General features: G+C 47.8%; 1 protein-coding gene across 5 annotated transcripts in view; it reads right to left on the reverse strand.

Annotated features, from left to right (window-relative positions):
• The window catches only part of STX8 (syntaxin 8), a 102,588-nt gene extending 89,452 nt beyond the window's left edge, over nucleotides 1-13,136 (reverse strand). For all 5 annotated transcript variants that reach the window (XR_009744896.1, XM_061461959.1, XM_061461960.1 and 2 more), the window contains exons 1-4: nucleotides 13,015-13,136; nucleotides 12,569-12,668; nucleotides 8,423-8,517; nucleotides 6,691-6,801 (exon numbers count right to left, since the gene is read on the reverse strand). Coding sequence is in view for 4 of the 5 variants with exons in the window: in XM_061461959.1 (XP_061317943.1) it covers nucleotides 6,691-6,801; nucleotides 8,423-8,517; nucleotides 12,569-12,668; nucleotides 13,015-13,031 (323 nt within the window). In the remaining variant the exon portion in view is untranslated. The remainder of the gene's footprint in view (nucleotides 1-6,690; nucleotides 6,802-8,422; nucleotides 8,518-12,568; nucleotides 12,669-13,014) is intronic.
• Between the last annotated feature and the right edge of the window lie 290 nt (nucleotides 13,137-13,426).

The raw sequence follows: 13,426 nt of genomic DNA on the forward strand, positions 1-13,426 counted from the left end.
TTTGGGGGAGAAGGGGTTTATTCCATTTTGTTTTCTTCACACTGAGTCCAGGTCCCTTCTCCATGAGATAGACAGAAGCACTGCACAGCACACACACATATTCCCAGAATCCCACTGTGGTCCAAACCCTGTACTAGAAAAAGTGAACACCGCACAAGTGTCAGTGGAAGAGCTGATGCAGCCTGCTGATATCCAGAGGGATGACTGCAGGCTTACAGCCAAATCCAGAACTTGGGTCTAGGAGTTCTTTGAGGAATTACGGTGAACTAGAGACATCTCCTGGCCATGAGGGGATCAACACTGTTGAAAAATAATTCATCACCACAGGAGTTTTGGGCCATCCATAAATTACAGGCATGTACGCCCTCATCTGTGTGCAGCACACCACACAGGTCACACTGCAGCCCCAGACAGATCCATTCAAGAACGCTCAACCTCTCCCCACTTAAAACTTTAAGATGTTCATTCAACATCACCTCGAGGTAATGGATTTACCTGAATCAAAAAAACAAAAAAGGAATCCCAGAAGCCCAGGGCGGAAGGACCTCAAGAATCATCTGGTTCAACCTTTCCTGGCAAAACATGACCTAGGCTAGATGTCCCAGCACCCTGTCCAGCTGAATCTTAGAAGTGTTCAATGCTGGGGTGTCCACCACTTCCCCATGGGGATTATTCCAATGGCTGATCGTTCTCTTTGTGAAAACTTTTCCTCCTGTGTTCAGCTGGAATGTCCCCAGGAGTAACTTGTGCCCATCACCCCTCTTTTCCACATCACTCCCTGGAAAACAGGAGTCTCCATCTGCTCTGTAGCCACTCTTTAAATACTGAACATGGTGATGAGGTCTTCCCCGAGCCTTCTTTTTTCTGAGGCTGAACAAGCCCAGCTCTCTCAGCCTTTCCTCATACAGCTTCCCAGTCTTTGGATCATCTCTGTGGCCCTTCTCTGCATCCTTTCCAGCCTGTCAACATCATTTTTTGGAGAGCAGGAACACAGTATTCCAGATGTGGCCTCACAAGTAGAGAGTAGGAATTTTTTTTTTTTTTTCTTTTGTTACAGGACTAAAAAGTGCTTATTTTAAGTCACAACACCTCACTTAAGTACCCTCATAGGGCTGGAACAGCCCTGTGGAGCAGAATCCAGGCTGTGCCAGCAACCAGGTGGCCTCCAAGGGCAACACCCAGAAGAGGAGCTGGGATTCTTCATATTCCAGTCCCCGGCACCTCCATTAAAACTTACGTATTTATCGACACAGGGAGTCAGGCTTGATTAGACAGATACACACCCCTGAAATGCAGCTTTACACCTCACCTAGCTTTCTTCATTGGTCTGGGGGACTAAACACATATTTTCCAGTCACGTGACAACTTCTACCAGGTTCACAGATAAAGCAGAGGGCACATGAAGCTCTTTGCTTGCTGAAGAGAGCACAACCATTTCTGCCTGTTAAAGAAAAAAGCCAAGGCAAGCAAAATGGAAATAATTTGCACCACTCGCTCTCTCCCTCCCCCCAGTAACCTGCCCTATTCCTGTAGGCTGGGTCATGACAACTAGTCTGCTTGTTACAATAATCTTTTTGACATGTTTGGTAACTACCTTCCCACACAACACAGCAGAACTTCCTACCTCCTCTGATCTTACCACGTCTTGCTTTGGTGGTGTGAAGATTAAAGCTTATCCAATTAGCCACCCACTGCCTCCGCCAAGTTAATCACATAAATCTTTGAAAGCGCCACAGAGCAGTGGAGTGTGCAGATAGCTTTTGATTATAGGAGCAGATTTAACTAATTACGAGGCTCAGCAATGCACCCAAGTATAAAAGATGATGGGGTTTTAAATCAGGGAGCTATGTCACTGCTGAACAAGGGAGGGCTTATCTTCCCAGAGGCATTGTTTCACTGATAATTCTTATAAAACTTCCCAAGTAACTTAGATTAGTCAACCAGCACTTACTTTAGACCAAGGCCACACATCAAGGCTTATGGCTTTAGAAGACTGATCAGCAAGACTGAATTTTAAACAAAACCTAGGTCATATGACAATTGGTTGGATGATCACTTGAACATTCCCTTAATGATACAGTTATACAGGGGGGCTCTTTGAAGTGTCCAGGGCACCCCAGCTTGGCTTCACAGGTCAGTCTCCAAGGCGATGGCAAAGAAGCAGGGGGATTCTCTCACGATTCAATTGCTCACACTGGCAGGCAGTGGACTTTAGGAAGCTCCAAACTAGCAAATAAAATAAGAAAAACTTTAACTCACAAAACAAAAGTTCTCTCCCCCTCCAAAAAAAAAACTAGGAGAAGCCATTTGAGCGCAAGCACTTCCAAATCCCCTCTAGGTATCTTCCCAGGTAGAGGCTCCCGCTGGAAGCCTGCAGAAGGGGCAGCATTCCCTGCAGCTGGCAGAGGACTTCTTTGGCTTCCCCCAAATAAGAACTGGTGTTCTAATGCTCAAGGAAATGCCATGTTCCTCTTGATACCATTTACTACGGGTCCCAGTGGCATCAAAGACTGGAAGCTGCACAAGCCAGCTCCACACGAGATGCTAGGCAGTGATGTGCAGGACACAGTGACCTCAGTGTGGCCAGCAGACCAATGAAGTGACAATCCTGTACTGGGCACTGGTGAGGCCGCACCTCGAATCCTGGGTTCAGCTCTGGGCCCCTCACTGCAAGAGAGACATTGAGGTGCTGGAGTGGGGCCAGAGAAGGGAATGGAGCTGGTGCAGGGCCTGGAGCACAGGGGTGATGGGGAACGGCTGAGGGACCTGGGGGGTTCAGTCTGGAGAAGAGAAGGCTCAGGGGGGACCTGATGGCTCCCTACAAGTGCCTGAGAGGAGGATGGAGCCAGGAGGGGCTGGGCTCTGCTCCCAAGGAGCAAGGGATGGGACAAGAGGAAACGGCCTCAAGCTGCACCAGGGCAGGTTTGGATGGAGCTGAGGAACAATTCCTGCCCCAGAGGGTGCTCAGGCATTGGAACAGGCTGCCCAGGGCAGGGCTGCAGTCACCATCCCTGCAAGTGCTCACACACCATGTAGATGAGGCCTCAGTGCTATGGGTTAGTGGTGGCCTTGGCACTGCTGGGAGACAGGCTGATGATCTCACAGGTCTTTTCCAAAACAGCTGATTCTATAACTCTGTGCCTTCACAGCACCTCCAGGACCACTACTTCTTGCCCACAACACAGGCACAGCAGCTTTGCACCACAGAACAAGGGGCTTCCAACCACCTCATGCTTGTACAGGACAGCAGGCATCTGCAGAGGAGCAGGACAAGGCAAGCTACAAGCTGGAAGTGTTTGCACCATTGTACAGGCACGCATCCTGGAATAACATGTCTGCTCGAAATGCTGGGTATCTTGTGGTAAGAAGCTACACAGAGGAGTTACCCCTACACCCGGGTAAGCATCCCCAGGGAAGGTCACCTTTGTAACACAGGTCTTATTTCACAGCAGTTTCGCTTTCCTGAGCAAACCCTCAAAATGCACATTGCAATGAACATTTCCATCAGAGATTAATCTTGCTACAAAACAACCATCTTCTTTCTACACCATCCCTTATTTTCTGTGCAAGATTAGACATAGCACAATACTAAAAACATCACAGAACAGCTTATATAGTCTTCATTAAAACATTCTTACTCCTACAGCCCACTTGCACTCTTCAGGAATTAGAGAATTGTAAGAAAGAAGAATGCTTTTAGAATCATAGAACAGTTTGGGTTGGAAGGGACCTTAAAGCATGGTGTGAAATCAATGGGGATTTCTGCCCCATTCTTCCTCCATCTGTTACAATAACCTGCACAGATCTCTTTCAAAGGAGAGAAAAGAGGAGAAGATACTGAAGTTGCCTATTGAAAACTAATTACAGAAAATTTAACTGACCCTACTCAAGCGAAGCCACGGAAACAGCACAACCTTTCCCCTGGAAAATTCCAGTTGCATCTTAATTAAGGCCGACAACGCCGGAAGGTGAACTAAAGCTATAGCAAAGTAATGTAGCGTCCTGCCCTGTGTTCTAGCCCAAGTTGTCAGTTAGGATAAATACTAAGAGCATTAAGGCCACTGTACTTCACAATCAGAAATAGCTTTACAGCAGTTTTCAAAGGATGTAAAACTCACTGAATGGTGACCAAATATAAACGAAGATTAATTCTAGTGAAACCCTCACAGCTATAGGCCATGGGGACAATAAATATGTGATCAGTGGTGCAAGAAGGTTAATGAAAGCAAGGACTGCTGGAAGGAAAAAGACTTCCGAAAATGTGTGCTGTCACATCAGAGCTGGATTAGATATAGAAAGCCAATACAAAACCAGAGAGAAGTGTCACTGCTAGAACTTAATCAAACAACATGCGCTGATTTTTCTAATGCAGTGGGAAAAGCTGGCTTTCAGACTTCAGACACATGGAAGAGTGGCCTTTGCCACTGACTGAAATCCAAAGCAGGCTGTTCCAGAGGTCTGCATCAATTCTAGAGAAAACCAGCACTGTAAATAGCAGCTTAAACCTATCAGAAGCTGCTGCCTTCTGTCCCTGCAAGCAGTGGGGCAGGCAGGCAGACGAGCTCCATCCCCACACACCCATGTGGGCCAGGGTCAGGCTAGGCAGGTCTGACCCACTGGCACAGGATTCAGGTGCTGGTTATGTCTCTGCCTGTACCACTACAAACAAGACCTACAAGGGAGAATATGGAAGGGGTGTGAATTCACCAGCCAGAGAATATTTGGCATAGTTTTATCCATTTTTAATTAAAGAAGTTCAAAGAGAACTACAAAACTTCAAGCCTTGCAACACCAGCAAATAAATACTGTCTCTGATGTTATCCAGTGCTGGAAAATGCTGGTTTTCCTGGTCATTTCTAACAAAGCTTGAAATTACCACAAGGTTTTGGACACCTGCCTTGACACCAAAGCAGCTCTAGGTCGACTCCTCACCCTCTGTCTGCCCCACAGCAGCAACACGCCAATGCCACACAGCCTCAGCCAGGAAGGCCACGCTACAGAAGGTCACATCCGTTTATGGACTGCTCAGAGCAGGAGTCTCACAAGAGCTTTCTCACATCATGAGTCCCTAATGACATTTTGCCTAATGCTATTTCACATGTTTTGGTTGACTCTGTGATAGGTGTAAGAGCCAGAATCAACCCATCACATGGACTTGCGCTGCACCCTGAAAAATCATGGAATGGTTTGTGTTGGAAGGGACCTTAAAGCTCATCCAGTCCCAACGCCCTGCCACGGGCAGGGACACCTTCCACTAGAGCAGCTTGCTCCAAGCCTCGTCCAACCTGGCCATCCCTCGCAGCACCTCCATGGTCTCCTCTGCACTCGCTCCAACAGCTCCATGTCCCTCTTGTGCTATTGCCCCAGAGACAGGGCTGCAGGGAGGGGTCTTCCCAGAATGCAGTAGATGGGCAGAATCCCCTCCCTGAGTTCAAAACACACAAAGTTTTGTTTTGTTCTAAAGAGAGCTATGAGAGCTGACATACTCCAGAAAGGTGAGAAACTTTCTCAGGAGGGCTCTAACACTTACCCTCCCACAAATAACCTTCCATGCGTTTCAAATCCAGCACTCTGAACCTGGTCCAGAACAGGTCCAGTGAATGAAGTGCTTTAGAAAATGCCTCCCACTTAGAAGCACAAGCTAAAAATTTGCAAAACGATGTATTTCTGTCACATGGCCCTGCTGCAGAAGAACAGTTGCTCTCTTCAGAGGCAGAGCTCACTGTAGCACAGGGCAGCAGAGGTGAGGAAGGTCTGCTCAGCCACATTGTGTGACCCAGACCACACACACAGCACCATGCAGGGCACACAGGGCAGAGCACAGCCCCTTGCAAGACCCACAGCCAGACTAAAACCTCTGCATCCTGCATCAAAGCTTCCCCCACATCAATAAAATAGGTGCCTGGGCCCAACATCTGCGATTCATACAAGGCTTACAAGAACATATACTGACATTTTTTAAAATATGAGGCTTTAAACTGAAGATTTACCAGTTACAGCCAACACTCAAGAGTTATTTCATTGACCATGGAAGTAGAGCAAGCTCTGCAAACTCAGAGACATAGCTCCACTTCTCTTCTGCACCTGCTTGTACAAGTCCAGAGGAGGTCAAAGATGCTGCAAGGGCTGGAGCAGCTCTGCTCTGGAGCCAGGCTGAGAGAGCTGGGCTGGGGCAGCCTGGAGAAGAGAAGGCTCCTGAAGGGGAGACCTGAGAGCAGCTTCCAGTGCCTAAAGGGGCTACAAGAAACCTGAGGAGGGGCTTTGGACAAGGGCTTGTAGGGACAGGCCAAGGGGAATGGCTTTAACCTGCCAGAGGGGAGACTGAGATGAGCTCTTAGGCAGAAGCTCTTCCCTGTGAGGGTGCTGAGGCGCTGGCACAGGGTGCCCAGAGAAGATGTGGCTGCCCCATCCCTGGCAGTGTTCAAGGGGCTTGGAGCAAGCTGCTCTAGTGGAAGGTGTCCCTAAACTAGATGAGGGGGTTGGAACTGGATAGACTTTAAGGTCCCTTCCAACCCAAACCACTCTGTGATTTTGTGGTACAATACCATCACCAAAAAAACCCATGTGACTTCTAAGCAAATGAAACCACAGCTTGCTACATGTACATGAGCTCAATAGATGCATTTATCATTCTGCTCAGCCACACTCAAAGCACAATCACATTGCTCACTTGAGGCAACAGTGCTGTACCTTATCACATCTGGTTCTGTGCCTTCATTCTTGTAAGATGCCTGAAGTTGTTTCTGTCGTGTGAGAAGATCATCCACCAAATTCTGCCTCCTGTCCCCTTCCAGCTGTGTGCTGAGGATACTTGGTTAAGGACCAAACTTAAAAACACTTAAAAAATGCATTATATAAAATACTGTTATACATTCTTAAAATAAATCAGACCTCCTGATCATCAGAATTAACTACAGTAACTATTTTAACCCAAAAAAAGGCTGCAACATCTAAGAGAAGGCCAGGTCATATTTTTCTGAACAAAATCTGGAGTTATTCTAAATGTGTTTCTGGTTTACATATCTCAAAGAAGAAGTTTCGTGCAGAATCACAGAGTGATTTTCAGGCCACCACCTCAAAGTAATGAGAGACCAGGAAGGCTATTTGTTGCTATATTAGCATGAGGATTATGAACTTTCCCCCTCCAAAATCCAACATAATTTTTCTTTCATTTAGCATAACGCAGTCGATCTCTTCTATAACACTGACAATGTGTAACAGTGCTGCATCAATTAAGCTCGTGGGAGGACGAGTCTTAAAAGAGCTCAAACTTACACTATGATCATATCAAGAGGGCAGGGCCAAACAGAACAGAGCTTTTAAAGTCAGGAGGGTATTCACATCTTATTTCACTGGAGGCTCAATACACAGACCAGGTGAGCAGCTCCCAGCCAAGTGCTCAGTAAACAAAACTTTACTGTTGTATGTTTCCATTTGAAATTCATCATCAGGACACCCGAAAGGCCACTAACACAGCAGAAAAACTATCCATGCTGTACCTCTGAAAGACAAGATGCCCTGAAGTGCTGCAGCTTCCACAGGGGACTTGTGTTTGCTTAAGTAATCTTAGTGACATTTTGAAGAACTCTCTTCCAAGTACTGTTGAATAGATTATGTAATAGCTGAACTGATTTCTGTCTTTTTTCTGCCACAACATTTGTCTGCTTGAGAGCATTCCCTGGACAGGAAAGTTTTACCCCTAGCCATCAGCACAGCTCTCAGGTGCCTGCGCTCAAAAGGGATTTCTGCTGTAGCAAGCTTGAAATTAAACATTCATTCATTAAACTAGATTGTTGCTGAATACCTTCAGGGATAGAGGTGTACTTCTTTGACTCTTTACCCTTCCAGCATATGGAAAAAGCAGCAAATCCAAACCATGCCCCAGGATAACACTGCTAGAAGAAAACCTGTGATTTCTTCCTAAGGCCTGTTTTAAAGCATTTTGACACCATTCTGAAGATGCAGCCAGTCCAAGTCAGGGCTGCCACATCCCTGCCCACAACCTGAACAGAGATTCATCCTTCCTTTCTGCCCTGGCACCCTGCAGGCAGCAACTGCATCAGGAGGTGCACATTTTCTGCTAGAGGAGTGAGCTGAGCTCAGAAAGCAGATCAGCAGTGTCAGCAAAGCACACAGGCAAGGCAATGGCAGCTCTGAGGTTATTCAGACCATGCCGTTAAGCTCCTCTCCAACACAACCATACCCAAAGCCCATCATACCAGGCAGCATGAGGCTCCCAACCCTTCTTGCACTATAGCTGCAATGAAAACATTCAACAGGAGCACAGACAAAGTTCTAGTGACAAAGTCTAAAAATGGAATGAGGGAAAAACCCGAACTGTGTGGCAGAGCAATTACAGCCTATTTTTTCCACTCTCTCCCACAGTCCGGAAAGGTCAGCGAGTTGATGTTTACACAGATACATTTGGTGTGTTGATACGGCCCGAAGCAGTAAGTCCTTCAGCTGATCAATCTTCTCTTGGAGATTCTGCAGCGATGACCTGATAATCACATTGAGCTGAAGGGGAAGAGAAAAAAGCTTTTCAGTTGGAGTTACACTTGCATAAAATTTCATACTACTACGTTCAGGTGACAACACATTTAACTTCAGCTGTACTGGTGTGAAGGACTCCATTCCAAACCAAGAAAGCCTGACTTAGAGCCACAGGGGACCGGCACAGCCAACTGGTTTGGACTGCCTAGAAAATAATGAGATAAACAGTGCTGGTTTCACAAACACAATTCTAATGCATGAATGCTGTTTAGTATGGAGAGCTTTCTTTCAAGTCTTTATAAACACACTCCTTTGTATGGGCAAAACATTTCAGCACACTAATATTTTCCAGTTGGTTTTCCAGTTCTTTTCTCTGCAGCAGCTTCTCCTGCCACCAAGTTTCTTTCCCAGCTCCCCAATTAAAGGGAAGGTTGCCGCAGGTTCAGACATGCCCTCCACTGAACTCCTCCAAATTTTACACTGAAGATCCCACAAGAAATTCCGATTTCCGCCGTTTCCCTTCTCAGCAGCACCTGACCCCAGGCCCTTCCTCACAACTGACCTGCTCCACACTCGGATGCATCTGTTCTTACTAAAAAGATAGTTAAGTCATTCACATTGTTCCCTGCTGCAAGCAAACCCGAGGCTTGCAGAAATCTTCTTCCTCCTCTCTGCCCACCCATTCCCAATTTAGGCTGAAATAATCTTCTGTGTTTTTCCTCCTCAAATGTTATTTCTTTTCATTACAGTTATGTAGAACATACTAGGAAAACACACTGTAACTGCAATGAACTATGCAAGCAATCCTAATTAAGTCTTTATGTGCTTCTTGTTTACAAGACATCAGCCCTCAGACGCTCTGTGTGATGAACTGCTAACAGAGCAGGAATATCTCCTTTGACTCGCCCTCTTGAAGATGCAGAGGCAGCAGCCAGACACCAACATCTCCCCGAGCTGTCAGCGTGCTGCAAGGATCCATCAGCTGAACTGCACTGATACTGCACACGGCTGGAGCAGGAGAGCCTCAAACCCCTGACAACACCAGAATTTGAAATCCCTGACTCAGTGACACTTGTTCTCAGACACTGCCAAATATGATGACAGGAAGCAGACGCAACCACACTGAGACAGCCTCACGAGTACACAGCCAAGATCCAGGCCCAAAGCAGCTGAACACTACGGCAACGTTTCCAAAGCCAGCGTGAGGTGTAAACACTTTTAGGGCAGTTGGAGCCATGGTGTATCCTCTAGCTCTACAGGCAGGTAATAAAAGGTCTTCACATTTCACATGTACTCATGGCCAGGTGGAAAACAATGCGTTTAACAAACCCAGCACAGCAAAGCAACATCAAGGTGTATGTGTCTAACACACAGCCACCCACTACACCTCTGGCCAAAAACTGCAGTGTTCTAACTAAAGATTTTGCTTCCATTTGAGAAACAAAAGAAAAGGAAAGAAGAAACCAATGGGAGTTGCAAGATCAGCTCAACAAAGCAACTCACCACCAGTGAAGTGCTGCTGGAAATCTTCCCCTACAGGGTTTTGGTTTTTTTTCCATTTTAAATATTATCCTCTGTTTTTTGCTCAGCAGAAGGTGTTTTTGGCTATGCTCACAGCAAAATACTATGAAAAGAAAAACTTGTTTACATTCTCCCTACGGGGCAAATGTTGTACAAACACTTTTTCCTCCGTTAAAATATTCAGGAGTCACAGAACGTGACTGCTCAGCTGTGGGTTTCTCAACATGCATGTCTGTTATGAAAACAACCCTCTTATTGTTGGAAACTTGTTTACAGTAGAATCACACACTGGCAAATATTCATCTTTAACTGTTAATGGATTAAAGGCAAACCAGGCTCGGAAAACACAAGCATGGAACAAATGATTTTATGAAGAAATAAGTCAACCATGTAATGTTTCCATAAAACACAACCTCAGAGAGCTATGGTTTCAAACAGCCCTAATACAATATTTTGTCAGAGGGCTGGGGAACGCAGCACCAGCTGCAATGATGTAAATTGAGGACTTTGTGCCCTATGAACACAGACACATGAAACAACAAACATTTAATTAGTCTCCTTTCCTTGAGTGTATCTGTACAATATCTAATTACTTGGGCACCTCGAAAGCAGGGAGCTGAACCACCACCTCAAAACACTCCTCTCGATTCTACTGCTGGAGGAAATATTTCCCTCAAATTCCACCTATTTGGGCCTCCTGAAACCTCTTTTCACTTCATGCGAAATTAGGGCGTTATTAAAAAGCGGATTATTGGACAAGGTCTATGCAGTTTTCTTCAATGCATTTGCAAAGGAAATATTTCCAAAAGGATATTTGATGTTAAGAGCTATCAGCAGAGACTGGCAAAGATGAGTCAGTGATCATGCAGCATGCTACAACTCTGCTATAGAGAGGGACAGAGTCTACAAAATAAATCAGTGGGCTTTTAATTATGCAAATTATTACAGAAGACCAATTCAAGGGCTCACATGCCTTTTCCACTTAAGACAGTCTCAGGAGAAGTTAATGACATGATCCTCAGGGGGTGTGATCAAGTGGGCTCCTATGCTTCTGGAGGGGAAGAATGAGACTTTTAGTCCTAAAGAAAGCACACTCCTGAGAATCTTCTTATTTAATATTTTTTAATGGGAAGTGTGAAAAGCTGAAGACCATTGTATTTCTGGGTGAGCTCTAACATTTGCTTCTCGGTCATATTTAACTCCAAGCTTACATTTTGTTAGAAATGTAGCTTTTAAAAGCTGAAAAAATAATGTTTCATCTGATTTACAACCACTACAGAAAGGAAGCCAGCCAGCCTTGTGGGGAAAAAACTACCTATGCAATACCTACACAGAAGGGAGTACACAGAAGCTGATGTGCATCCCAACATCTCTTAGATTCAGAATGTCTGAAACAGTTCTGCTCCTGGCAACCACAGCCCTGACCCATCAGCCGTGCGTGCCCAACACTCCCACAGCTTTTCCTTCTCTCTTTCTGTGAAACCAGCATCACAGCATGCACAAAAGATTCATTAGCGTTAAACCCAAGATTACTGTTGTGACGCTGAAAAGCCACCTTTAATTTAGAAATTGTACTCTTGCTTCCTTTATGAAAATCTCAAAGGACATACCATTAATACTACGCTCCTGACACCAAACAGAACTTTTCATCTGAGGATTCCCAGCGAGCAGCAATATCGGGCACAGCCCAGGCCCTGGACCAAGCAGGCAGCAGAGCGTCCCCTTAGAATCATAGAATACTTAGGGTTGGAAAGGACCTTAAGATCATCCAGTTCCAACCCCCCTGCCATCGGCAGGGACACCTCACACTAAACCATCTCACCCAAGGCTTCGCCCAAGCTGGCCTTGAACACGGCCAGGGATGGAGCACTCACAACCTCCCTGGGCAACCCATTCCAGTGCCTCACCACCCTTACAGTAAAGAATTTCCTCCTTATATCCAATCTAAACTTCCCCTGTTTCAGTTTTAACCCGTTACCCCTTGTCCTATCACTACAGTTCCTAATGAATAGTCCCTCCCCAGCATCCCCATAAGCCCCCTTCAGATACTGGAAGGCTGCTATGAGGTCTCCACGCAGCTTTTCTTCTCCAGGCTGAACAGCCCCAACTTTCTCAGCCTGTCTCCATACTGGAGGTGCTCCAGTCCCCTGATCATCCTCGTGGCCTCTGGACTTGTTCCAACAGTTCCATGTCCTTTTTATGTTGAGGACACCAGAGCTGCACACAATACTCCAGGTGAGGTCTCACCCCTTTCTGCAACGCACCTTCCAGGCAGCACCAGCTCCCCTGTGGCGAGGGAAGGGTGAGTTCAGGACTGAGTCCCCTCAACACATCCAGCTCCTGCCAATGTAATGCTCGACCGGTACTGCACAGAATCATGGAATTATCTGGGCTGCAGGGACTAAAGCTCATCCAGTTTCCAACTCCCACCACGGGCAGGGACACCTTCCACTAGAGCACGTTGCTCCAAGGACGGGCCATGTAGAACAGCTAAAAGGAAAACCTGGGTAACAACGTGCTTTCACAAAGCCTGGAGCCGCCGGCAGAGGAGTACCTTGGCCGAGCTTTCCCCGTTCCTCTGGTAGCGGTTCCGCTCCTGGATTTTCTCAGCGACCTCCTGGGCGACCTGGCAAGTGGCATCGTACAGCAAGAGCCTGCGGGCGAGAGCGCCGCATGAGGCCCAGCCCCTGCCCGGCTTCTCTCTTCCCACCCCTAGCGCGGACCTCGGCCTTGCTCTGCCGGGCAGCCGCGTGGTGCGCCCCAGCGGGGGGAGAAGCCTCCAGCACACCGGGAGCTGCCCTGCAGAGGTGTGCCCCCCACCCGCCGCGCAGGGGCTGCCCTCGGCCCGCCGCGGCAGCCGCCACCGGGCGCTGCTCTCCCGGCACGGCGGCACCGGACGGCGGCAGCGGGGGTGCCGGGCCCGTCTCGCAGAGCACCCCCGGGAGCAGGCATCGGTGGGGGTGCAGAGGGCACAGACCCATCCCGCGGCCCGGCGCTCACCAGCGGTCCGGAGCCATCGCCGCCAGCACGGAAGAGCCCCGCGCTTCCGGATCGGGTCACGTGACAACGGCGCCCGCCGAGGCACAAATCTTTCCGAGCGCAGGCACCGGGCGAGGCATGGGGGTACATGGGCGGTGCGCGCGGGTCGCACAGAGGTGCACAGTGCATGTATGCAGAGGTGCAGGAGTGTAAGGTACATGGTGCACAGCGCGGGAGTGCAGAGGTGCGCGATGCAGATGTGCAGGATGCCGAGGTGCACGATGGAGAAGAGCAGGGTGCAGAGCTGCAGGTCCCATGGTACAGGGTTGATGGTGCAAAGGTGCTCGGTGGGAGCCATGGCTGTCCCCCGCCTTCTCCTGGCTCTCCCGCTGTTCCTGTCCAGGGGACCCCTCGCCCTGGCTGGTCCCAGCCG

This window comes from Pezoporus flaviventris, unplaced genomic scaffold (assembly GCF_033815535.1).
Source record: "Pezoporus flaviventris isolate CSIRO_AGI_PZ_B2104156 unplaced genomic scaffold, CSIRO_AGI_Pfla_v1 ptg000034l, whole genome shotgun sequence".
Lineage (NCBI taxonomy): Eukaryota > Metazoa > Chordata > Aves > Psittaciformes > Psittacidae > Pezoporus > Pezoporus flaviventris.